We start from the raw sequence: 25,943 nt of genomic DNA, 5'->3' as shown, positions 1-25,943 counted from the left end.
TTGCTGATGCATTAATTACTGATGCAGTAAGAATATTTATGTTGTAGTCAGTCAAGAGGAGACAAATCTTTTCTGACGTTTTGGATGTAGAGTATCTGAACCTATCACAATGCATCATGTTTAATAAACTGATCATGTGTGTTTTGTGTGTAAAATCGTAAAAGTAACCAAGGCGGCGTAAAATGGAAATATTCAAGTGAACAACAAGCACAGGTGTACAATATTCAATGGACTGAGTAACATTCTACCATTGGTCTGTGCTTTGTTTAATGTCCAATTTAAAATGTAGCCTCCATTCACATATGTGATTCAAACACCATAAACATATATTTTTTTAAAGACTATAAGAGTGACATTTAACCGTGCAGTTATCCTCCGAGGAGAGATACCTCCCAGGTCATCAGGAGTGCAGCCTGCTCTTTTATTCTCTCCCTCTATCTGTCAGCAGGGCCTTGGTCATGGACACGGGCTATAGATAGAGTTGTCAAATCGGACCTGCGGGGGTCACGGGGTCGCGGAACCTCTTCACTTCTGTTGACCCTCAGACGGACAGATTTATACACTGTCAAGTCTGGGCGCGAGCCCGCCGCGCTCCCACCGCAGACAACCGTAATAAAGACAACAGGCGTTGACCCCCCTGTCACTCTTCATTTCGCCCGGTAATTGTCACGATCGGCGAATGAGGAACTCCAATTTTTCGAACAACACGCATTAGACAAATGAGGTGAGGTGGTGGACTTTGACGGCTAGAGCCTTTCTGTCCTCTTGTCAGAGACAAACTGTTTGGGGGGGGAGGAGGGAAGAAACAAAAAACAACACGACTGATTTGCCAGTGTAATCACAGTAAATTACTTATAGCTCATTTGCAGATTGTTGTCAAGCGCGATGGAGCGCAGTTTACCCGTTCGACAGCTTAGTTAGCAGTCCAAGGACTTGTGAAATATCACACTTCACTATTTTTTCCCAATTTGAGAGCCATGCAGGGAACGTGTGACTGGCAATTGTGAGAAAATAAACCGCGCTCCAACCTCCAGCTGCAGTGCCCACTGGGCAGGTGTCATGTGTTTTTTTCACAATAATAAAGAATTGTGACCTTGAATAAAAAAGTTTTGATGTGTCCCCCCCCCCCCCATTTATTGACGTCAATAAAAACACTTAAGTATTTTCTATACGCGCCATGAATTCTACGTTTTTGTTACGAAACAAGCCAGAGTGCAGTAATTACACCTAAAAAAAAAACCCCAGGGGGACTCGGCTCTACCCAGCAAAGAATAAAAATGTGAATTATCGTTGTCCTGGCACCGCAGCGTTTTCGTCTCTCTCCGTGTTACCCCATGTGGGTAAACAAGCAGTTGACATGAGTTAATTATTAATTAAACATGAAGCAGAGGAGAGGGAAGCGCGGAGCGGGTCCCCGAAGAGACCTCTAAACAAACGGGGCGTGGAGCAGGTACCAGCGCGACCCCGCTCCCAGGAGTGCTGTCTTGCGGTGAGCCCGCCGACTCACTAATGAGCTGTTTGCAGAACTGGGTACACAGTGACAGTGACCCCTGACCTTCCCCCACACCGTCTGGGGGCGGTGGTGGTGGTGGGGAGGGTTGGAGGAGGAAAACCTGCCCTATCTGTGCTGCCTCTTCGCTCCCTGCTCCTGGTCAAACGAGGTTTTCTTTTGCGAAGACGCCGTCCTGCAGCGCCTTTTCTTCAAGTCCATCACCACGGCTGCAAGTGCCACATTTCCTCTTCCGCCTCCACTGTGTGAAGTTGACCCGCGGTGTTTGATAGCTGCGGAGTCAGTTACGTAATTACTATTGTCAAAAAGGAAGAAACATAATGAGCATATTCAAAGACCTGACCTTCAGGCACTCTATCTCTGTCCTTTTTTCTTTTTTTTCTCTTTTTTAAATTAAATTAAATCATCCTGATCATGCAGATTTTTTCTCTATATCTCTCTCTCTCACAAGTGTTCTTTACTGTGAAGGAGTATGAGATACTAACGACCATTCTGACAGTTTGACAGCGGGGGGGGGGGAATGCTGTGTGTTGTTTGAAGATGCCAGCGTGTCGGGCTGCGACAGTATAAAAAGCCATCTAATTAACCTTCCTGGTATGACACCATGTGATGAAATTAAAACACATCAGCTCCCTCTGGGTTTTTACCCTGGAAACACCCCCCCCCCCCCCAACAATTCATTTTGCCAAAGCTTTAATTTTCAAAACCCCCGTATATTCAAAGGCCTACACACAAAGATAATTACCGGCCTCGTCTCGGGGTGGGTTTTTCTGTTGCGTCCGCCTGTTTCATTAATAATGATAAGAGGTTGGAGGTTAAAAACTCATTTAATTGCCTTTATATTAATGGCATTGTGAGTAGCGGGGGCGGCGGAGTCTAATTCTGTCCAGTAGTTAGTCTACACGCAGGGGCCCCCTGGAGGGCCGCTCACTTTGCCAGAATTACGCCACGGCGAAACCCCGAGAATGAATGTGCGCCGCACTGTAGCGGAGATGACAAACATGCTCTCCAGCATCTTGAGAATAATGGCTGCGGAGACTCTCTGCTCTCCCTCTCTTTCCCCTCGACACGCACACACACACACAGACAAACACACATTTGCGTACACGCGCTGAAATTTGCATCATGAATCCCCCATTTTGTAAACAAGAGTCCGGTCCAACTCGTGTTTAGGTATTCTATTGCCTTTCAGGGCCCCGGCGCTAATTAGAGCCTCTTTACCCTGATGTCCCATAGAGGTGGATTTCCTTCCCACCTCCGATTAAAAAAAAAAAGAAGAAGCGAGTCGGCCGCTGATGACTAAATCGTACTCTACTTAGGAATAATGATAATGGGAATGCCTCTCAGCCAAGCCATTTCACCCATGAATATTGCAACGAGGTAATTTCAGCGAGGCGTTGGCATTTTAACTAATTTAAATTCCTGTTATCTCTCCAGTTTTTTTGTTTTTTTTTGTGGTTACTGGAGCAGATTCATTTGTGTGCGCGTTCTGGTCATGAGAGCCTAACCATACGTCTGACTGCTAATTAAACATTTGAATAATCAGCTGAAAATAGTAGCTCGACGCGGGCAATGCTACTCTGGAAGCATCCGATGCCTGATTTCCAAGACAAAGACATCTTTTTTGTGTAATATCTCAGGGTTAAGAGACAGTTTTGATTATTGAAGCACGTCCCTCGTGTCTGCTCGTCCCCTCACTGTATGAATGGGAGTCAAAAAGTTACAGAATTTGTAGCATAATGACGCCCACTAAATAGCACAAGGAACTTATTAGTTTACAACTATCACCAGCCAGAAAATGAGGCCAAGGGGGGAGGATGATGAATGAGTATATTTCCCCCAAGCAAAAGGCTGACCTGGATACCGCCTCCTTCCTCTGCTTCCCCCGGTGCCAAGTGGGCCACCATTTTTCACCGGCCTCACACTTAGCCGCGGACGGGCTCATTCGGGGGGCCCAAGTAGCTAACGGTGTAGCCCCGACCCCGCGGTCGGCCTCCGCCCGCGCCGCCCAGCACTCGCTCCGCAGTGCTCATCCGAAAAACTGTAATCCCTTCGCCGGGGCCCTGTAATTTGATCAAATAGCGTGCACCCTTCCCCACCACTTATTGGCCAATTAAGTCAAGTTCTCACGCAGGGGGTCCAGCTGGCTCGGTGTTATCTGGGGATGAATTGATTGAAGCCATTCCACGTCTATGAACCCTACTTTAATGATGTAGGTGATAATACTTGTAATTCTTCTCAGTCAGGGGACTCATGGGCACAGCTGTTACCGCGGTAATCCTTGTCCTGATACACTGAAGTACCAGCACGGCATTAATCCGTCTCTCAGATTCTCCTTCTCTCCCTCTCTCCGCCTTCTCCTCCCTCGTCCCTGCCTCTGCTCGTGTCTGGTATAGGTAATACTGCGTCTGTGAAATGTGACACCGGAGAGGAGAGGAGAGACGAGGCGTAACGCGCCGTTGTAGGATTCCGTGTTAGCAATTATGCACCGCTTGCATTCCCCAGTTCAGGCCCTGACCACTTTGTAAAGAAGAAAAAAAGAAAGACACCACCGCCCCTCCCCACCACCATGCCCCCCCCCCCCCCCCCCCCCCCCCCCCCCCCCCAACTAAACCATGACAACTTAAGGAGGATAGATTTAGGAGTGAAAAATCAATAAATACATGCACTAGTTTTCAAAGGCGGACATTAACATTCTAAAACCGACTTCTCTCATAATCCTGCCTCTAGCCATTCAGTCAAAAACATCAAATTATCATAATGAGGTCTAACTGCATATAAATGCCGAGAATTAAAAAAAAAAATCGGAGAGGGAGGTTACACATAATGCGATACATTCTTTATTACACGCCCGCACAATGCCTCTGTGTAAGCGCCCATCTGCACAGGTTTCCTTGCTTCAAAAAAGAAAAAGGAGCATTAATTTGCATCGCGGCACATTTCACTGATGCTAAATCGCCTCGGTGACAAAGCGGGAGCAGGTACGGGCATGCACGCTCGCCGCTTGTTTTTTTACATATCTCCTCACAAAGGTGGAGTACTAAAAATTAAAAAATACAACGGATGACCTAAATTTTTGGGCGCATTATGCACAAAGGAGTCGAGGCGCGCTCTTAAGAGTGTTGACGTTGTCTTTTAACTTGGAGATCAGAGAGTGAGAATTGCATGGAAATGAGTCTGTAGCCGGAGCCTCCATCTCTCCTCCTATAAGGTCCTTCGTTAAAGAGACGGGAGAGGAGAGGTTATCATCCCTCGGCCGCTGGGACCTTCGAGCAGGACCCCCCCCCCCCCCCCCCATAGCCCTGCACACACAAACACACACACACACACACACACACACACACACACACACACACACACAGTAACAGCAGCTAATAACACTCTCTAAGTCACCATTAGGTCACGATTAGGGGTCTCGGGGGGGCTGCGCAGATCCAGCGGGGTCACGGGGGGTTGCCAAAAGCCAGGTGGAGTCTAGGACAAATTTATCAAGGGAAACAAGATCATGCAGGCTACACTTCACAAAAAATAAAAGTCGCGTCAACAAGGGCAAACGCATGCAGGCCAGCTGGTGCTCCGTCGCGCCGACAACACTCACCTGCCAACAAGGGGGGGATGAAGATGTTTCCACCGCGCTTCATTTGTGCGGGGGGGGGGAGATGTTTCCACCGCGCTTCATTTGCGCGGGCCTCGCTTCCTGGGTGCCCTTCCCTTCCAAAAAGGCTTTTGCTGCGCGGGCATCCACCGTACCGTCTGCAGCTATTAAAATGATCTCCACACAGAAAAACGAGTATCCATTTATCTGTGCCATTAAATTTACATTTCCACACTTCTTGCTCAAACGTATTTCCCTTAAAGCGATTGTGTCTTGTCGGGGTTGGGAAACATAAAAAAAAAAAAAATCGTACATTTTGTATTATGTGTGTAAACTTAAGTGTACCGATAGAATTTGCAAATCATCTCTGAAAATGCACTGAATGGTAATGAATAATACATGGCCGCTGAACAAATTAGACGGGGGTCTGAGCTCCGGCGCGCTTGTTTCGAGTCGTTCGCTGAATGCCATTAAGGATCTGGATATTCTAGGATGAAAAAAATGTTGGGTGAGTAAGCAAGGCGAGCGAAGCTGTATCACTCTTGTGGTAAACAATTTAGGGGGCGGGGGGGGCGTGGAGTAATTACTTGCTTTCAGTCTCATTTAGAAAAAAAAAGCTTGTTTGGCGCTCTGGAGCATGATGTCACTGCGATGCCGAATGCGTTTCCGGATCCGTGATGTGCAGATATGAACAGCGATCGAAGTGACAGGACGTTTGAGCTGTCATGCCAGCTTTGAACACTTCCCACCCTCCCCACACCCCACCCCACCCCTCTTCTTCTTCTTTTGCTCCTCTTCTAGACAGTGTCACGCCTACTTTTGTCTGAATACATATTGCTCAGTTTAGCTGCAATTTTTTTCTTCTTAGAAATGTGTGTGTGTATGTATGTGTGTGTGTGTGTGTGTGTGGGGAGGGGGGGGGTGCAGTAAGTGATCAGCAACCTTGAAGTCTGGGTATGTGTTGGATTTGGTGTAGGGGCTGATTGAAAAAACAAATGAAGGAACACATTGTGTACATTTATGTACATACATAGCAAATCAGCAAAAGCAGCACAGGTTTGCATTTGCATGCGTCTGTGTGTGTGTGTGTGTGTGTGTGTGTGTGTGTGTGTGTGTGCGTGCGCTGCTGCGGGATAAAAAATAAGCAACAAGCATTTTGGGGCTTGTAAACACAACCATCGAGGAGCGTCTGTCGGTTTCCGTCCTTATTATCTTTGGCAGGGTTGCATATGTTCCCCCGCGCAGAGCCGCGCTTGATTACCATTCCAATCAGCCGAGGTGGAGGGAGTCACATTAATTTGTCATAATTAATAGCACCGCCGCGTCTGACAGCACATGCTAACGAGAGCCCCTTTGATTGTTTGGATCTCTAAGTGTGCCTCTCCTTGTTTGCGTCACCTCGGAGGAATTCGTGAAAAAAAAAAAAAGATATCAAAGCGTAAGCGCTATATCTGATACTTGTCAAAATTGCAATTTATGAAAGTTTAATTCTTTTATTGATTTAGTTTAGGTTTGACGCCTGCAGTGTCAACTCCCCTGGTAGAACTTAGTGGATTCAAATGCTTGTCACCAGCTCGGCCTCCTTTTTACTGAGAACAATTGCCATAGGCCAGCCCAACAGGCATGGTTTAATTGCCATTAATTAAAAGCATAAATCTTTTTTTTCTTCAGTTGCTCTGCTCTTAAACAGGGCTTTGCGTAGCTGCTTTTTTTTCTCTCTCCCTGTGCTTGTCAGAATCCCTCCTGGCTAGTCAACCCCCCAACCCCCCCCCCCCCCCCCCCCCCCCCCCCCCCCCCCCCCCCACCCCAACCCCCGCCCTCCCCCCATCTTCCCCTCATCATCCCTCCCTCCCTCTCCCCTCCCTCCCTCTCTCTCCTCTTCCCTCCCATGCTCACCAGACGTTTCTGGAATCGCCTTTTTTAACACACTCCTGCGTGATCTGACAAGGAGTGCGGGGCAGCATGGTGATATTTAGTAAACCGGCTCCCTTCTTTATTGATGTATAATGAGGTCAAATGAATCCCCTCGTACGCATGCTTAGATGGCTCCTCGCCTGAAATCCTTTCTGACAGCGAGTAAAAACAGCCGGCGAACACGACGCTGGCTCCCAGAGACACGGTCGTGAAAAAGCAGGAGAGAGAGTGTGGGGGGGGGGGCGAGAAAAAACAAAACTCCTCCACCTTGGCAATTTCCCTCCTGTCTGGTCCTTAATTAGACACTTATTACCCTCGGAACAGTGTTGCTCGATCGCTCTAAGCCCCCTAATACTGCAAATACCGGGAGGTAGAATTAACATTAATGCCGGGTTTATTATCTGATGACAGCTCTATTTACTCAAAAAATAAAATAAAATAAAAACCCGGCCCTTTTATTTTTGTTTTAATCAAACATTACACGCTTTCATACAACTTCCCCTTGCACGCGGCGGTCGTGTGCTGTGCCAATACTTTGGCGTCACTCGAAGCGACGCACCATGGTGCAGAACGGGATCACTGGCTTGTGTAAATCGTCAGCGGTGTCAAAACAATTCAGTTCCCTCTCGTTGCCAGGCCCCGTCCCCCTCGCCGGCAGCCCCTGCGAGGCCGCGTCAGCGTCGCGGCGCTTCGCGAGCCCCTTGCCGCCCGTTTACGCATGTTAGCTTCTTTTGGCCGCGTCTGCCAGCATTCGCAGCCGCATGCGGAGTCGGTGCCGAGGCTTCCCGGGCCTGATTAAAGCCGGGAGGGTGCTACCGCTCATGGACATTTGAGTGTGGAACATAAATATGTTCGGGGTATAGCGCCATCAGCCGGTCAGTTTACTGGGAGGGGGGTGATCTATGGCGGTCCCAGTACGCTCGGGGCCCGACAAACATCTTAAGCGGATGCAGGTTTTTTTTTGCTTAATTGGGAGCTTTGCAGCTCAGATTCCCAACTTATTTGATGTTGATGAGGAAGTCCCAGGGAAGCGGGCGAAGATTCTTGTAAACTAAATGTGCATGTTTGTCGTCTTCATTCGCATGCTGGTCAGAAGTGTTGCCCATCAATTTAACCTGCCGAGACCCTCCCCTCTTCTCAGGGAGTATGAACACACACACACACACACACACGCATGCATACGTTACACACACGTGTCCTGAGCTCATTTTTAATCCTCCACAGCTCACTGTGAAGGCAGGAGGAAGTTCCAATTAAAATTAAAACAAGCTCTTTTAACGGTCTCTTAAATTGACAACTGAACAATGATTTTCGAATTGGTATCTGTCAAAGGTCTCGGAAAATCCTCGGTTGATAAGGCCCAACGCAGCCAATTAGTAGCGGAGCAGGGCCTCGGCCGGTAATGATTTCCAGGTCCCCGAAGATGTGGCGCGGACACTTATTGCAAATTACTGACAAAGAGCCCTGCTGTATTGATGACGGGGAGAACAGCCCAGTCTCCGTGTTCCCATCAGGTGGACGAGCACCTAGAGGGGCCTGGAGGAGAGCTTTCCCCTCTCTGCAGCCATAATGTGGCCTCGCCGCGTAGCTCATCTACAGCCCCCCCGCTGCCACCGACTCCGAGAGGACCGGCCTCTCCCGATATGAGCCCCGGCTCGGGGAAATATGCTAATGCTACCGCGAGGGAGGGTGTCAGCAGCGGATCATCAATAATGTCTGCGAGTTTACTGCCCCTCTTCTAATTATAGCTCCCATCTCTCAGGGCTGCGGGAGGCTGCGAGGGGCAGCTCCTTAATTGAGTCGAGGTAGATTTCCTTTCCCCCCTATCATATTCACGGCCCCATTGTTTACGGTCCTTGAAAACTGATTGAAAGGAATCAAAAGATTCGCGGAGAAACGCGACTCAGGCGCCGGGGTACGTTTCGTACGCGGCCGGAATCAATAAAGGAAGGATGATTCTCGCCCCGGTCAGGTAGGGATTTAGATTTGAAGGCCATGCTATAGCCAGAGGTCATATCATTTATTCTAAGCAATCGACGCCGCTGGAATACTGCGCCTGCTTGTGTTTCGCTTTCTGTGTTTGCGTGTAGCCGGCTGGTACCAGAGGGGGGCAAAAAGCAAGAGCGGCCTCGACGACAGCGTGGTAACCGGCGCTGCTCGCCTCCATTAAGGGAGTTAATGAAGAGATAATCAGGTTGTGCATTTAGATTTGATGCTTGTGTGGTGTTACTGTAGCGCACATCATCCCTCCCACGGTCTCCGGGGAGCATCATTGCGGGTCCACAAAGCTCTCAGGCCATGCTGAGCCCCCCGCCCCCCCCGGATGTTTCCACCGGTCCGAGGCTTCCACCCCGCTGTAGGCTCAGCGAGGAAGGTGCTGACCCTGGTGACCTATGCCGGCTTCCATTGGGTGAGGAATGGCTGCTCCATACTCGGTGCTGCAGGGTCAAATGGTTTGTAGTTTGTAGTTTCCTCTAGTTAGACAGTTGTTGCAAATGACTGCTGAGAACTGGGAGGGTTTGGAGGGAGGAGGGGGGCCGGGGGGTGATAGCAGAGTATAGGTACCTCCGGCAGGGAGGGGTCTGGGATGTGTTGTTGGGCGTTTTTGCTTAGAGGAGGTGATTGTGCTTCCCGTTTTTTCAGGAGTGTTTCGTTTGAGTACCGTCCGAGCTGGCCGACGATTGGTGATCGACATTGTCAGATGCATGCAGAAAATACCACATGCATCTTTCGCCCGCTCGTTGTCTGCGCGCCGTTGTGATCCCCGCTGAACTCGTAGCCCTCCGCGCGCCCCGGCGCTCCTTCAAGATGAGAGAGGCTTTGATTCCCCCCACCCCATCTTTGTGTCACACTAACTGGCGTATACTCTTTGACAGGTGGAGTTAAAATAGAGAAAATTGTGGATGGAAATTTGTCAGTCTCAAATCTCTCGCCCTGGGCTGTAGGCAGCCGAGACAGAAGCCCACTGCTTTGTGTCAAATGTTTATCAAAGGGCCTGATTAAATTGCTGTGTTCGGGGTAACAGCCTCATAGATATATAAAAAAAAAAGAATAATCCCTATACCTTGGCAAGCAGTGTGTGTGTGTGTGTCATTGTGAGCAGAGTGAAGCGGGGGGGGGTGTTGTGGTGCCAAAAGAAACCTTGACCAGTCAGCTGTAAAGGAGGCTGGAATATCATATGCCCTTTGTTGTCGCACAAAAAGAGACGCGAGCTCTGCGATCTGTTGTTGTTCTCACTTTCTCCGTCTTCTCAATCACCCCCCCCCCCCCCCCCCTCTCTCTCTTTATTGCTGGAGGAAATAAACCTGGCCCCCTTTTTTTTTTCCTTTCGCCGAGGCCGCCCATCGCTTCCCCTGGCCATTCCCATCTCTGTTTTGCTTCAAAAGGGCAAGGCTCGGCGAGCCCGAGCGGTTTGCCCCGCAGCCCCGCGCCCGGGGGCGACGCTTGCCTCAGCTGCTTCGTCACCGGGGGACCGGGCTAACGTCTCCTGACTGCACTTAGCTGTGTTTCTCTGATACGGTCACGTCGCATCAGCGCGGGCACACTGTGACATTGCGTCTCTTCCCCTAACTTTGAGCAGTTTGTTGCCATCCATTGTCTTTCCGCTCTCATCTTTCCCCGACGTTTTTGAGTGATGTTGTGATTCGCTGCAATATTTCCTGGCAGCGCCGCTGCCGCCCGCGTCTGTGTCGGCTAACGGGGGCCTATTACAAGATCTCTCGATCTGGCCAGTTTTCCCCTACAGGAGACAGAGAGCGCTAAGCCCCCACCGCCCTCCCTCCCTCCCTCCCAGTTTTTCTTTCCATCCTAACCCTCACATTTGAATTTCTAGATAATAGGCTTTGACTTCTGGCTGCACGTTTATGGGTCTTTTCATGTTATCAGCTTAGCTCATAGCGTGGAGCTGAAGAACACAGACTCCTAGTGACAGGCCAGCCAGTCAGCAAGGCGAGCCTGTCAGGATCTCTCATACACTAATGATTTCCCTTTAGTCTATTTTCTGTCTCATTGGCCGTTTCCTTCAAAAACAAAATTGCTCATTTAAATTCTCATGCCCGGGGCCATTTTGGTCTTCAAATATTGTTGGAAAGTGAACGGATTAGGCAAAATATGCTTTTTTAAAATGTTAATATATTTTCTGGTTCACTTTCTCCTCTGAGGCCAATTAGGGAATTTCTGCTGGCTGCATTAATGTCAAACTGACATCCCCAGCTATAATTACACTGTGCTTGAAACCTAACTTTCACTTGTGGGTAGATGAGTGTGCCTCGCAGTGACACGGAGCCTCGCTCTGCCGGCTTTTGATCATTTAATCATTGCTTGCTTTCGTTTCGCGCTTTTCCCCCCTTTGCTCGCCGGTGATTTCACCTTTAATTCTTTCTGTTGCAAAATGCAGTGTTGCGTTTCATTATTCACCGGCCGCGTTTTGCGGGGGGCGGGGGGGATCATTAGTGACATCATGCGCCCGCGTTGCCTGCTCACAATAACACAGGGACCCTTCAGGTGCCGATTCCATATGTACATTGTTTACTCGCTTTGACTCGCAATTTACACCGTTGTTTGTGGTTTTCCGAATGAGTGCGGGGAGCGAGCGCTCTGTCAGGGAATCGAAAGACGGGTAATGTCTTCGCTGCAGTTCTGTGTCAAGACCAGGGAGACGGTTAATGACGTTTCAGAGCTTTCACCGCGATGCACAAAGTGCATCTCAAACCGTGTGGTTGACTCCACTCGGTGATTGGGCCTCCATTTGCCTGCCACTTACTGTGGAGCTACTGATATTTAATTCAATATCTATAAGGGGGAAAAGGTAGAGCCACGTAGTCATGCAAAGGAGGTGCCTAACCAAAATGATATATTCCCTATGTTGTCATTTTGTCAAGAAGTTCTGCTGGTGAATAGGAAACGGTTCTAGTAGAGCTGCAACAGCTAATCGATTAGTAACCGACTATTAAATTAATCGCCAACTATTTTCAAAATCGATTAATCGGTTCAAGTAGAAGTCTCTCATTTCAGCTTCGTGGATGTGACTATGTTTCTGGTGTCTTTGCTCCTCTGTGACGGTAAAACAAAATATCTTTGGTGTGTGGACAAAACAAAACATCGTCTTGGGGGTTCGGGGAAACACGATCGACATTTTTCACCATTTTTATGAAATGTTTCGGAGCACACAACTAATCGTTTAAAAAGATGATCGACAGATGATTCGATAATGAAAGTAATCGTTAGTTGCGGCCCTAGATTCTAGGTTGTATTTAGACTCCAGTGTAGCGGACACTATATTTTTCTTATATTTTTTTAAAGATGCTTCAGGAGAGCAGAATTCCATGTTCCACTTAAAGCTCTTTGTGCTTGTGATTATGTTCAGATAGTTATCAGGCATCAGTTTTTTTTTCCCTACACAGCAGAGGGGGGGACGCCGGTACAGCTACACGCAACTGTAGCCAAACTTGGCCGCTGACTTCTGCTGTGTCTGATGAAAGCTGGACTTGTGTGAATGAGCTACAGCCCCACCCCACCCCGCCCTGGCCCCGCCCCCCCCATTTAGCCTCCAACAGCTCCACAATAGCGACGCCAATCAACTTAATGACCCGGCCGATTGTCTCGGATTTCCATGACCACGTGTTGGACACCGTCAATCTGTTGGAGAATGTGCTGTTTATGGCTCTGGGGAGAAAAGAAAGAGACAAAGAGAGAGAGAGAGAGACACGGCACAGTTTGACAAAGCGCACACGAGCGTCCTCGGCTATCCGTAATGTCCATCGGGCCGCCGCACTACCCCCCTCCTCAACCTGCCCCCCTCCTCCCCTCCCTCGTCCGTCTTTTCTCCTCGCCTCGCGCCGCCTGCATTGTTTTTTCACCCTTTCGCTCGGACCTCAGGTAATAGGAAATGGCACTGACCCCTCCTGATCCCCCCGATTACCTTCGCGAAGCGTGAATGTGGTTCGGAATCACACATCAGGGGACGAGCCGTAATTATTTCTGCGATGCCATCAGCACGGATCAATCACTCAGGGTAGGCGGCTTGTGGAACGCCGCTCGCAGCCATGGACGGAGCCAGCAGCGACCCCTCTTTGACTGACAGCTTTGGTAATTAAGCGATTGTATAGACCCCCTTCGACTGTTATAACAACCTTGTCACGGCCAGTCTGCGTTTGGAAACACACTCTCGAATCAATGTGCTCCCCACTCCCTGAGCATCTCTGATCATGTACCTCAGAGAGGAGGAGGAAGGGAAAACACAGAATCCTCTGCTGCAACATTCGCCATTGGGCAGCTTCAATAAAGAAAACACTTACACAGCGGTGCATGATTTTTTTTTAAGGATATTTTATTCTCATAACAGACCAGAAATATTAATGCCCAGTGTGCATAACCCAAATGAATTAAAGTAGATCCCTACTACTGACTCTCCCCCTGGTGTTTTATCCTATTTTGAACTGTATGGCATTGGAATAATTCTAACCTGCACTTTAAATTGAACTTGAATGTCACATGTTTCATTATGCCGCACGAGTGGAAATGACGTTTTGAGAGGTTGGAATGATCTACGGCGCCTCCGTCCCCCAAAATGTCAGATTGCTCTCACGCCGCAACCTTTAATTCCAAAAGCTCCCGGGACGTAATTTTTTTGCGTTGAAATTTTGATTCCCATCACCATCGTCCTTAGCCCTTCTTCCCCATCACGCTGAAATGAAAGAAAAAAAGTTACCTGTTTGCCAGAGGAAATGCAGGTTGTGTGGAATCTGATCGCTAATAGGCCCGAATGTCGTCCCCCCCCCCACCCCAAGTCATTAACAGGTGTCCAACGTCGACTGATGCGGTGTTAATCAAGTTCACCGTTGACTTTAATCCATGTCAGACATCTATTTATGTGCCATAATTTAGTTGTTTGAGAGTCTGAATGACTCTGACGGTGTTTAAAAACACACTCTGGTGCAGCTCTAATCACATATTAGAACATTTTAAAGGTTTATTAACGTGTCTCGCAACAGCTGTATCTCATGTGAGGACTGTGACAATATGATATTACTCTACCGTGATAACATACATGCCCTCATTTCATATAAATGAACATGTCACGGTTATCCGATATGTTTATGATTACCATATTTATATGTATAATTACTTCTCCACTCCTCGCGCCGACAGAGCTCCGTCTGCTGATGAAGGCCATGAGAAGCTGCCGAAAGCCTCTGAATAAATCCATAAGGTCGACCCCGCAGCATTGAATGTTTTATGATGGACTCTTTTTTTGGAAGTCGAGAATAGACTCAACACTCAACAGACGTGTGTGTGTGTGTGTGTGTGTGTGTGTGTGTGTGTGTGTTTGTGTGTGAGAGAGATCATTACAGGTTTGTTAAACCGCGTTATCAGTAGGGATGGGACGATACCACTTTTTCATGTCTGATCCGGTATCGATCCTGCAACCTTGAGTAAAATTTAAAATATTTAAAATGCATTGTTCAGGATGCACTTTTCTTAACCTAGCCGTCTAAAACCTCATACTCAACTGTCAAACAAATAATCAACTCCCCTAAAGGAAGACATACATAGCCGGCAACATGACTGAGTTATGGAATACTGCTGTTTTATTTCTCACAGAACTTTTGGCAGAATATTTTTTCCCCATTCAAACAAGCAAAAAACAAATGTAACTGTATGCTGATGATTAAATAATAATAAATTTACATTTATTATTAAAATATGATGCCCGAATGTCGTTCAAGACTTAGTAGAGACGTAAATAGGCATTTATTTGGCATGTTTACTGTAATGTATCGGATCGGATTTTACTTCTTATTTCTTCAGATATCCGATCCAGTCATTTTGGCCACTATTGCCCCGATACCGATATGGAATATCGGATACCAATATGGAATATCAGATCGGGACATCCCTAGTTATCAGCCATTCGTTAACTGTTCGTACAGCAGTAAAAGATGCTTCATAGAAGACGAAACTCCTTCCAGACACATCCGTAAAAACGCTTACCGATAACAAATATATCATTAAACAATTATGAGCCATTGATAAAGTTTGCACAATGTGCTATTGAAATGTCATATGATCCTTGATGGAGTCAATTAGAGTTACATTTTGGAAAGAAAAACGATGGTGTAAAAAAATATTGAATGTGATATGTTTTTAGTTGTGTGTTGTGGTTTTTTGGTACCTCCAATGATGAGCCTCTTCAGTGTCATCTGATGACACGTTGAACGTGACCACCCTGCAAATCCAGATGTATTTTGATTGGCTGTCAGTGTTTCTTATTATTCTCCTTTCAAATATTGGTTTGGACTCAATTAGAACGAGGTTTAAAACAATGTATTTTTTTTGAAGTCGTTGTCATAGTTATTGTTGTTGGTGTGGACTGGCCCTTTTAGTTGTGAAGGGATGTAAGTCATGTTGCTGTTCCCTGACTGTCGGCTGCAACCAGAGCTTCAGAGGTCGGAGTTGAGCAACATGAGTTGTAACAAAACCTAAGCAGTTTTGCGAGTCAAGTTCAAGTTTTTGGGAAGTTATTCACTCAGCTGCTGCACCAATCATTTCCATACCCATCGCCTCACAGCACTGTATGGGCAGCGAAAATTAGAAAATGCATGGACGGTAGAAAGAGTCACTTTGACCTGGGACTTATTTGGATGAATGAATAATAATGTGAAAATATGGAAATGACATTTGTGCAAAGTGCAAAACAGTTCAATTAGTTCACGGGTTGACGTTCTAGAGAAGAAGCCAAGGATCAACACTTTTACAATGTGAGACTAAAGAGGAAAGGTTTTTTTTTTCCGGGTAAGACCTGAAACTATGCACCTGATTCTCTGAGCAGAACATCTAAAAGAAAATGATCACCTGACACTTTGGAGCAGTACATGCCTGTGCCACCCAGTTACCGCCTCTGTTTTTTACCTGATCTCCTCCAAACAATACAGCACATTCTCTGTTGGCTTATCAAGACCTCTGGAGAATGTGATACACGCAGAAAAAAGAACAACAACTAACCAAACAACTAACAGACACACAGAAGACGTTCATGTGCATGCAGTTAGTTAAAATGGTCTTGAGGTCTGGGAAGAAATTTCACAAGAGCTCAACCTTTTCTTTTCTTTTTCTATCTCACCAGAAGTAAGTCGTCATTGCAACAGGCCGATTTCCTCCAACATGGTTGCAGAGGATTTGAGAGGATTTGAGTTTTGTTGTCTCTGTGAAGAATCCAGCGGGCTGTGTGCAATGTTGGCTGCCGGAGGGTTTTGACAGCTCCAGCCAGTCTCCTGCACGGGGCTCGTGAAGCGTTTAGCCATGTTTAGCCTCTGATGAACATGTTCCTCCTGCATCGCATCTATCGACAGAAGTGACATCTGGGCGACGAAGGTTTGATTGGTCCCAGTGATCTTGTGACTTTTTAAACTGGAACAACCCCCACGTACAGTTAGTCGTGAATCAATGGAACCCCCTGATCGTCTGTCAGGGACAGCGATGACGCTGGGGTGAGATGCACAGTAACAGTCTTCACTGCATGCTGCTGGTGCATATTATAACAATATCAACTGGTACTTTACCTATTTTGTCGCTCAGTTGTGGAAGAAATTAATTTATATATATATATATATATATATATATATATAAATCTGAAGTTTTATATATATATGTATAAATCTGAACTTGACCATAAGTATCATTCCAAAAATGTTAAATTTTTTCCTAAAAGTCACGTCAGTTCATTAATCACCATGTGACTGGGGCCTCTTTTTTTTTTTACTAACTGTAAAACTGCCTTGTTTAATAACATGTCACTTTTCATAACACTTTATTCCTACATTATATATAATTATAACTTAAGGGCAGGAAAGACTAATATGGACAAGTTGAGATACAGGGTTACAGTTTCACTTGTGACGTGTGAAAATTACTAAATTAAATTGTATCAAATTGTTTATAACTATATATTTGTTCTTTTTATTTCATGCAATTTTTGGCCCAGTTCAATTTCTTCTCTCCTAATTGGATGCTGCTTTTCATGACGTTGGCTGGTCACGATGCAGTCTAATTAAAAAGAACGAGACCTGAGGTAGGCAGTGAACGCACCACTCATTATTATTACATTGCTATTATTACTATTATTACTATTATTTTAGTTCTTATCAATTTTTCAACCCGCACCCACTGGCTGCCTGTCTGTTGGCTGTGCGGCCCAGAGGTCGTCAGCGGTGCGGTGACAGCTCTTCACACGCGACGCCGCCCCGCGGGATCGATCCGGTGGCCACGCACGCGGCCATGCACTGTGACACTGGCCCATCATCGACCGTCATCAGCCGAGGCCGACAAGACGATACCCTAACTGGTCGCGTTCAATGTTGCCTCCCGCGGCGCCTTTAAAACCCAATAAGGCGATCGATTGTCCCCGCTCGCCGCGGACGCGCGCACGCGGGACGCGCGGGCACGTCGACCGACGTGTCTAGAGCATCGCTCTGATCCGGTTCAGAGGAGGCCTGGTTTACAAGGCTGCACGTGGACCGGATATTCCAATTAGGCTCTCCAGTCTCCACCGTGAAGATGATGATGATGCCTTTTTTTGTATTTCTTTTTTGTGGCATGATGCTGCTCCGTGTGTGTGTGTGTGTGTGTGGATGTCACTTTGTTTCGTATGCCGCTTCATTAGGCGCCTGGCTGGTTGATGGGGTTTTAACGGGCGCGTTCACGTGATGTCAGACTCTGTCGCTCCGACGGGAGGAGAAGAGCAGCCGAGGCCTCGCGTCGCCCCTGAGCTCTCTCTCTCTCTCTCACACACACACACACACACACACACACACACACACACACACACACACACACACACACACTCGCTTTGTCGCCGCCTGGCGCTCAGACAGCGCCTGCATCACATCCACTGAGAGGAGCCAGTCTGCAGCCGTCACATGAGACATTGACAGAAAAACAAAAACAAAATACAAAAAATAAATAATAATAATTTAATTAATATATAACAAATTAATCCCTGATAAAAAAAACAGACCAGGCCAATGTTTTTTGGGGGGGTTAAAAAAAGCATTCCTCATATTACTGTGTTAAGTATTTGACTCGACAATCTGCTGTAATATACAATGCACATTAAATGTTTGAGCACGTGTGACGAGTCCAAATTCATTTTCATTGAATAATTTTTAAGTTGTAGATTTAAGCAAAAAAAATTTCATTATTAAAAGTTAAACGGTTTCATTTCTAGTGCAGCCCTGAACGAGTTTATAGACTTAAATAAAAATAATCAAGTTTGAACAAAATGTTAATATACGGACGTGAAAAAAATTGTAATGAAGGATTTAAAAAAAAAAAGCTAAATTACATTTCACGGTGAGTGGCGTTTAACAGAATATACAACTGAATGAACACACAATTCCTGCAATTAAAATAAAAATGCAATCGAGATCAAACCTGCAAGAAGCAGCAGCAGCGATCAAAAATCTCCATCCGTCCCTCAGCAGTGATCAGCATCAGCACCGCGCTCAGCATCAACCTGCTGGAGAAGAAGAAGAAGAAGATAAAGAAAATCACAGCGAGAAACGAAAACCCGCGCGATGCTTCATCCCCCGAATTCCGTCAAAAATCTAAATAATTAAAAAAAAAACGAAAAATCCATGTGAAAGAAGTCCGACAAAAAAAAAAAAGATGAATAAAAAAATAAACAAGGGACACATGAGCACACATTCACCTTCTATGAGAAGTGGCATTTCCCATGAGCAGACATCATCCGGCGCGCGCGCACACGCCCACACCCACACACACCGCACTTTTTTTTCTTTCCTCCCTCTCTCCTCCATATCCTTCAAGTCGTGCGCGTCGCGGGGGGAAAGTGAACCGAATCCGCAGCCCCACTATACCTCTGAACGCTCATTAGCGCCTCATAATGACTTTACTAATTGGGATGACACGGTTATTAACGGGCGACGCGCCGTCACGACAGTCACCGGCACTCCTCCCCGTCCCCCCTCTCTCTCTCTCTCTCTCTCTCTCTCTCTCTCTCTCCTCTCTCAGAGATTATAGCCATAACGGGAAGATGCCGCCACCCGTGACACCGCAAGCCGCTCCATCAGGGCCCGATCTCCAGCTTTTTTCTTTGGATATAGACGATTTGTGATTTAAAACCAATATATATATATATATATATATAGTTGTTGTTTTTTCCACCAATTCAATTCAGGTCTGACATTTTGACAACGTTAAAACCAAAGCAACAGTTGAGCCATTCGAACTATTACTCACAGCTTTAGAGGCTTCTGAAAAGTTTAGGAAAATATTAATAAACCCCAGTGATGTGTGTGTAAAGAAAATAAAAAGGTGTATAATTCATCCTACCGTGGTGCTGGAGCTGTTGTTGTTGTTTGTTGTTTTTGTTTTTTTTGCCTTTGTGGTGAAAAAGAACTCCATCAAATACTTTCAGAGCCCTGAAATTATTTCTAATTTTTTCCTTCTCCTTTTTTAATTTTATTTCCCACTTCCCATTCTCTTCTCTGTCACAGCCATATGCGAGTATCACATGCACACACTGTTTTACAAGCATGGCCTTAAAGCACGCACGCATGGTTTTTTCTGTTTTTCTTTTTTTTTAAAGAGCAATACAAGAATTAAACTCAATTCAATGGTTGGACTTGAAGTGTCTCGATGAAGAAACAACTCCCTGATTGGTGAGGTGCCGGAGCCGGTCAGGACGCAGGCCAATGGCAGCGCAGGGAGATGGTGGTGGTGTTTGGGGGGGGTGGGGGGGCGAAAAGGCGTCGTGTGTTTATTATAAAGGAGAAAATATTAATTCCCCCTCGCCGTGGGCCGTGACGTCAGCGTAGGAAGTCATTGTAGAGCAACACTGGAGCGATTAGCAGCCCAGAAAAAAAAAAGGGGGAGCCTGAAGTGGAGTGGAGTCCGCCGCCGCGCAGCGCGTATATCTCTCTATACGCCTCAACTTTGAACACAAAGTTCAGCATCCAAACAGGGAAAAGGGACGTGCACGGACCAGAGCCGCACTTTGCTGCTTCTTTTTTTCGCCTCCTCTTCTCTCCAGCTTCTCTTCCCACTGAATGTAACCTCCTTGGACCAGTACGGGCTGCGCGCGAGCCGCCGGTGTAAACGTGTGGATTTTTTGGGGGGGGGTCTTATTTCTCAACTATTTCATTTCAAAAAAAAAAAGATATCCTTTTTTTTCCTTATTTTTTATTATTTTTAATATTATTATTTTACTACTTAATTTCCTTTCCGATTCGCGCCGGAGGAGACGCATCCCCCCCCCCCCCCCCGCCCGCCCCCCCCACCCCCCCCATTCGCCGTTGTTATGAAGACGCCGTCACTGCTCTCTTAACATGGAAGGATCCAGCGGGTCGAGTTTCGGGATCGACACTATTTTGTCCGGCGCCTCGAACTCTGGCAACCCGGCGCTGATGAGCGGAGACTTCCGCCTGGGCGACGGCCGGACGGCGGACTTCCGGAGCCAGGCGACCCCCTCGCCATGCTCGGAGATAGACACCGTGGGGACGGGCCCCTCGTCCCCCGTCTCGGTCACCATGGAGCACGGCGCCGAGGCGCACCTGGCGCCGGACAGCCTCCAGCACCACCACCACCACCACCACCACCAGCACCACCACGGCAGCAGCAACCAGCCGCTGTCGCCGCAGCAGCTGCAGCCGCTCGCCGGGGCCGGGGCCGGCGCCGGCTGCGCGCCGAGGACCGCCACCTCCTCGTTCCTAATCAAAGACATTCTGGGCGACAGCAAGCCGCTGGCCGCCTGCGCACCTTACAGCACCAGCGTGTCCTCGCCCCACCACACGCCCAAACCCGAAAGTGCCTCGGCTCCGGACGGCTTCAGGCCCAAGCTGGAGCAGGACGAGGGCAGGGGCAAGCTGGACCGACGGGACGACATCCAGAGCGACATGAAATGCAACGGTAAGAGGCAGGGAGATCGGATTCGTACAGGTCCTCATTCGTGCTGGTGCTTTTATTTTTATCTTATTTTATTTTTTTTTTATAATTAACAACGGACGTCGAATTGAATTAAATTCAGCTGAGATGAGGGAGAGTGTGGGCTACACCATGTAGCCAACGCACACAACATATAGAGCAGATGGGCCAACAATAATAATTCATATTATTAAAATGATATATATATGTATATATAATAATATTTTCCAGTCTGGCTCCTTGTGTGTAGTTTCCAGCCTCCTTTATTAGTCTAATAGATGTGGAAACAGATGTAAGCTCCGCGACGTTCCCCTCGCGCGGGGGGCCCTCCCTAGTGGGTCAATTAGAGAGATTATTGTTCTTCCTGGAGGGGGTGGTTGGGGGGGGGGATCACGGTGCACCGAGAGCCGGCTACAAATAGACACGGATTGACATATTGATTTCTTGTGAAGGAAAAAAAAAAAGGGAAAAAAAACTTCAGGTGACAAATTCAGACAAATTTTCTTTTTTCCTTTTCCTTTTTTTCGTGCTTTTTTGCTTCTCCGACACACGTGTGTGTGTGTGTGTGTGTGAGAGAGAGTGTGTGTGCGAGAGTGTGTGTGCAGCACTTTGAACAAGTTGGTGAAAGTTTGACTGGAAGCTTAATACACTGTTATGATTCGGCTGTTTGAATGAACGGGCGCGTGCACGGGGCTGAAATTGAAAAATATTTTTGGACAGTGCAAATCATTTTTCCGAGCAGGCCTAACCCTGTGCATGTTTATCTACCCCCACCCCCCTCCTCTTCCACCACCACCACCACCTTCGTTACCCGGTGCTTTCGGGGGACTGTACAGAAGATGGAGACCGGGAAATCTCCAGTAGCAGAGACAGTCCGCCGGCGCGCACGAAAAAGCCGCGCAAGGCGCGCACCGCCTTCACCGACCACCAGCTCAACCAGCTGGAGAGGAGCTTCGAGCGACAGAAATACCTCAGCGTGCAGGACCGCATGGACCTGGCCGCGGCCCTCAACCTGACCGACACGCAGGTCAAGACCTGGTACCAAAACAGACGGTAAGCACTCAGCCACCACCGCCACCGTCATCATCATCATCAGCATCAGCATCAGCATCATCATCATCATCATCTGCAGACACAGGCACAAATCCAAAACACACGCACACACAGTCCAGTTGGTGCCACAACACATAAACCTCCTGAGAAAAATCAGAAGAAGAGGAAAATATTAAGACAGGATCACTGGGATATTTAATGATTTCAAAAATATTTTTTGACATGTGGGGGAGTTACTACTACTGTCACACTCGCCAGGGAAATTTTTGTTTTAGCTCGTTGGAGTTGCTGAATAATAATTTTTCAGCCGTTTCACAATTCACAGATTTCTCAACAAAAAAACAACAACAACAACAGACAGGTCTCTCTTGAGAATGAGATTACCTGTATAAATAAAGGTTAACTATAAATGAAATAATACATTCTATTTTATTTGCTGATAAATGAAGCACCTGACAAAATAATTAATAGGAACACAAATCCACAGTCCTGTGTCATGTCTAAGATGGATATTCTTCTGGGGGAAAGATAAATTATTTTATAAAATTTCGGGGTAAAAAATAAAGTTTTTTTTCTTGCTTGTACATTTAGGTGTACAGCCACACCAAGGCCTGCTGCTCACCTTATATTTATATAATACATATATCTCAATTTTGCAAGTATAGGACCACTTTTTGTTGTTGTTGAGGTATTTGTTGCTCTTGCCTCCTTGCTATAACTGCTGGAATTTCCTTTATGTATAATAGTAAAAAAAAAACTAGTATTCTTAACTTTCCTGTAACCTTTAAAAATTTAACAACACCACTTTTCAAAAATAAAATAAAATATGGCTTTATGTGCACAAATCTCACCCGGCCTTGTGTGGATGTGAGAAATGGATTCTGACAGGTTCGGACTGAATCTCATGTCATCACGGTGACCTCATATAGTGTCTTGATATTTTCTTCTTCGTATTATTCTTTTTCTTTCTTTTTTTCCCCCCAATTAAACCTCAGTCATAAACTCCTGCCTGCAATAATTAGGCCTCTGTGCGCCAATTAACGGGTCGTCCGGGGAGTTAACGAGAGAGAGAGAGAGAGAGAGAGGGATTCAATAATTCATCCGCTGTATTCTGATCTGATTCCAGGACGAAGTGGAAGAGGCAAACGGCGGTCGGCCTGGAGCTGCTGGCCGAGGCGGGGAACTACTCGGCCCTGCAGAGAATGTTCCCGTCGCCGTACTTCTACCACCCGAGTCTGCTCGGCACCGTGGACAGCACGACGGCGGCCGCGGCCGCCGCGGCCATGTACAGCAGCATGTACCGGACTCCTGCCGCGCCGCACCCCGGCCTCCAGAGACCTCTGGTCCCGCGGGTGCTCATTCACGGCCTCGGGCCGGGGGGGCAGCCCGCGCTGAACCCCCTGTCCAACCCCATGTCCGGCACACCGCATCCGCGGTAAAGACAACAAAACTAAAAACAACAAAGACACACAAAAAAAGGACGATGTCCAGAAAAACCTGGTTGGACGCGTGATGTGAGTAACTGCATCGGAACCACATGGCAGGACTATCCCCCCCCCCCCCCAGAAAGAAAGACACATTTAAAAAGACATTTTACAGAGGAGGTATTTAATATAGGCCCAGATAGCCTGAACCCACGCAGTCCCACGGACTCCCCCGTCCGGACCACGGAGGACTGCTCACGTCTGATTGTTTGTTTGTTTGTCTTTTGTACAAATACACTTACGTTAGCGAATAAACTTATAAAGTTTATTAGATGGAGAAAGAACTGAATGAATAAAGAAGTAATGATACTAATACGAATTCTATTGGTGCTTCTGAAACACAATCATGCAACAGGAAGAAAATTCGAAAATCTACAGAAGATATTTCAGTCAAATGAATTTATCGATGCCACTTCTGGATAAATATCAGATTAGCACATAAATCGAGCCGTATGAATCAAATCTTATTTCCAAATTATAAAAAAAAAAAAAGTTAACATTTATTCAATGGCTTTTCATTTAGTGATATCATTATTAAACCACAACTTTTTTTCATTTTTAACACACCAAGATTTTCAGTGGTGGCTAAAAATAATAGTAGAAGAATAATCATCTCGGTCCCTCTTCTTTTTTTCTTAGGTTGACATAATTTCTCATGACACAAATGGATCAACGTAAATAATTAGTCCGCAGGAGCATATGGTGCGTAAACGGAGGGGACAATTTTAATTTTGGTTTCAAGAGTAGTGGTCGCGCACTTGGAGGTCAGCCCTCCACGCCTTCATATTTTGTACGTGGAGCACATATACATATGGATGCGCAGCAGCTGATTGGTGGCGGCGGTGGCGGTGGCGAGGGATGAATGGTGTCGGTGGGCCGGGGTATGCAGTGGGAATGTGGCCTTGGCTTAGCAGCTGTTCCCCGGGAGCGCAGCAGACAATAAGCCTGAATTTTCTCAGCGTGAGCGAGCGAGGCGCATGGATCAGCAAGAAGAAGCCTCCAAGAAAACAAAACCGAAAAAAGAAAGAAAAGAAAAGAAAAGGAAAAAGCGATAATCTGCTCATTCTCTGGAACCAGTAGCTGTTAGTGAACTTGTTCCAGGAAGTTCTCAGAATCTCCTCAGTGCACGTTCTGCTCCTCATTTACTTTTTTTAATTTATTTTTTTTTTTTTTTCACACCATTTTGCATTTGGCACCTTTCTAAAGATCAAATCCTTTATATGTTTTATGGTCAAATCTGGATGATCCTGTATGCGCGCTTCCTCTCTGCACTGCGGCAAGATGCTGCTGGAGAAGTCAGGAGCAAAAAAAACAAACAAACCAAAAAAAAAACTGAACAAACACACATAGGGCCCCGGACTGAAAATGAAATATTATCAAAATGCTTTTGATTTTTTATTTAGCCTCCTATAAGCGCGCACCCGGGAGAGTGCGCTCTGTGTGAATTAGCGCCTCGGGGCTCGTTTGTTTGGGCTTTTCTTTTTTTTTCTCCTTTCAGCTAAATTGACCTTTTGCTGGTGTATCAAAAAAAAGAACAAAAAAAAGAAAAGAAAAGGAATGCATGCAAACCCTTTGGCAGCGCTGCATATTTAATTCCACCTGTCCATGTGTGTGGAGACACAGGCTTAAAATGGTGCACATTCCATGCGCCATTGTTTTTGCTCTGTTTTGTTGTTGATGCGGTTGTTGCAGATATTTCCATCCGGGTCATATTTGAGAAATTACATCTGGATGCATTTGTTTTTTTTAATGGGCCTTCTGAGCAAAGCGGACACACAGTGTCACGTGCCAGTGGAGACAGTAAAAAAAAAAAAACACGCGCAGGCTTAAGTTCATGTGCGTCTTAATACTGTGAGCACACGTGAGGGAGTCGCCTGTGTTTCCAAAAGCCGCCCATGCTTGTCAGTCACTGCATGGACACTTAGTGCATTACAGCCCCGCTGGTTCCCACTGTCTGCACCTTGCTTCATGGACCCCCCCCCCCCCCAAAAAAGCGCCATTTAACGCTTGGACAGCGGCAGAGTTATTGCGCGCCCCTCTTACACTAACGACGGCTCCGAGTGATTACACTAAATACAGTATCCGTTCTCATTAGATCTCGGGGGTTACACGTGGATAACGGGAGCGCAGAAGGAGGCGCGCGCAGGAGGCCGGCGCTCGGTCGGTTGGTCGGGGAGGACAAACCGGCCGCTTCTTGGCCTTCTGGTGAGCAGCGGGAGATGATGGCGCAAAACAAAAACAAAAAAAAAACCCCCCACAATAAACAGCCCTGGCATATATATCGCACAATGTTGGGAAATATTAGCCTGCCATATTGAACCCTGCAGCTTCATGGCCATTACGGCAGCGTGTATAGTGCCCGACGCGCGTGTTGTTCATATGCATGACTTCTGCGCCATTATTTATTTATTGCACTCTGCGGGTGGGGTGGGGAGGGGGTGGGGGG

The 25,943-nt window shown here is 46.8% G+C and overlaps 1 protein-coding gene and 1 long non-coding RNA gene across 4 annotated transcripts in view; both read left to right on the top strand.

The window, feature by feature from the left end:
* The window catches only part of LOC124850931, a 50,374-nt gene extending 33,001 nt beyond the window's left edge, over window positions 1-17,373 (top strand). Inside the window, exons 5-7 of one of the 3 annotated variants that reach the window (XR_007032032.1) lie at window positions 16,144-16,507; window positions 17,002-17,088; window positions 17,216-17,372. This is a non-coding gene — a long non-coding RNA (uncharacterized LOC124850931). The other 2 variants (XR_007032030.1, XR_007032031.1) reach the window with 2 other exon arrangements.
* Window positions 17,374-20,309: 2,936 nt separating this feature from the next.
* Window positions 20,310-23,810, top strand: barhl2 (BarH-like homeobox 2). Its single transcript, XM_035646855.2, has 3 exons — window positions 20,310-20,945; window positions 21,797-22,013; window positions 23,140-23,810. The coding sequence occupies exons 1-3, from the start codon at window positions 20,366-20,368 to the stop codon at window positions 23,450-23,452; spliced, it is 1,110 nt and encodes a 369-aa protein (XP_035502748.2). The 5' UTR covers window positions 20,310-20,365; the 3' UTR covers window positions 23,453-23,810.
* Window positions 23,811-25,943: the final 2,133 nt, after the last annotated feature.

Source organism: Scophthalmus maximus, chromosome 13, assembly GCF_022379125.1.
Source record: "Scophthalmus maximus strain ysfricsl-2021 chromosome 13, ASM2237912v1, whole genome shotgun sequence".
Classification (NCBI taxonomy): Eukaryota; Metazoa; Chordata; class Actinopteri; order Pleuronectiformes; family Scophthalmidae; genus Scophthalmus; species Scophthalmus maximus.
This window is presented reverse-complemented; position numbering and strand designations above follow the sequence as displayed.

Coding starts and splice junctions, on each gene's coding strand:
- barhl2 (XM_035646855.2), top strand. CDS start 20,366: ATGGAAGGATCCAGCGGGTCGAGTTTCGGGATCGACACTATTTTGTCC. Junction 20,946..21,796: donor GAGCGACATGAAATGCAACG/GTAAGAGGCAGG, acceptor GGGACTGTACAG/AAGATGGAGACCGGGAAATC. Junction 22,014..23,139: donor ACCTGGTACCAAAACAGACG/GTAAGCACTCAG, acceptor ATCTGATTCCAG/GACGAAGTGGAAGAGGCAAA.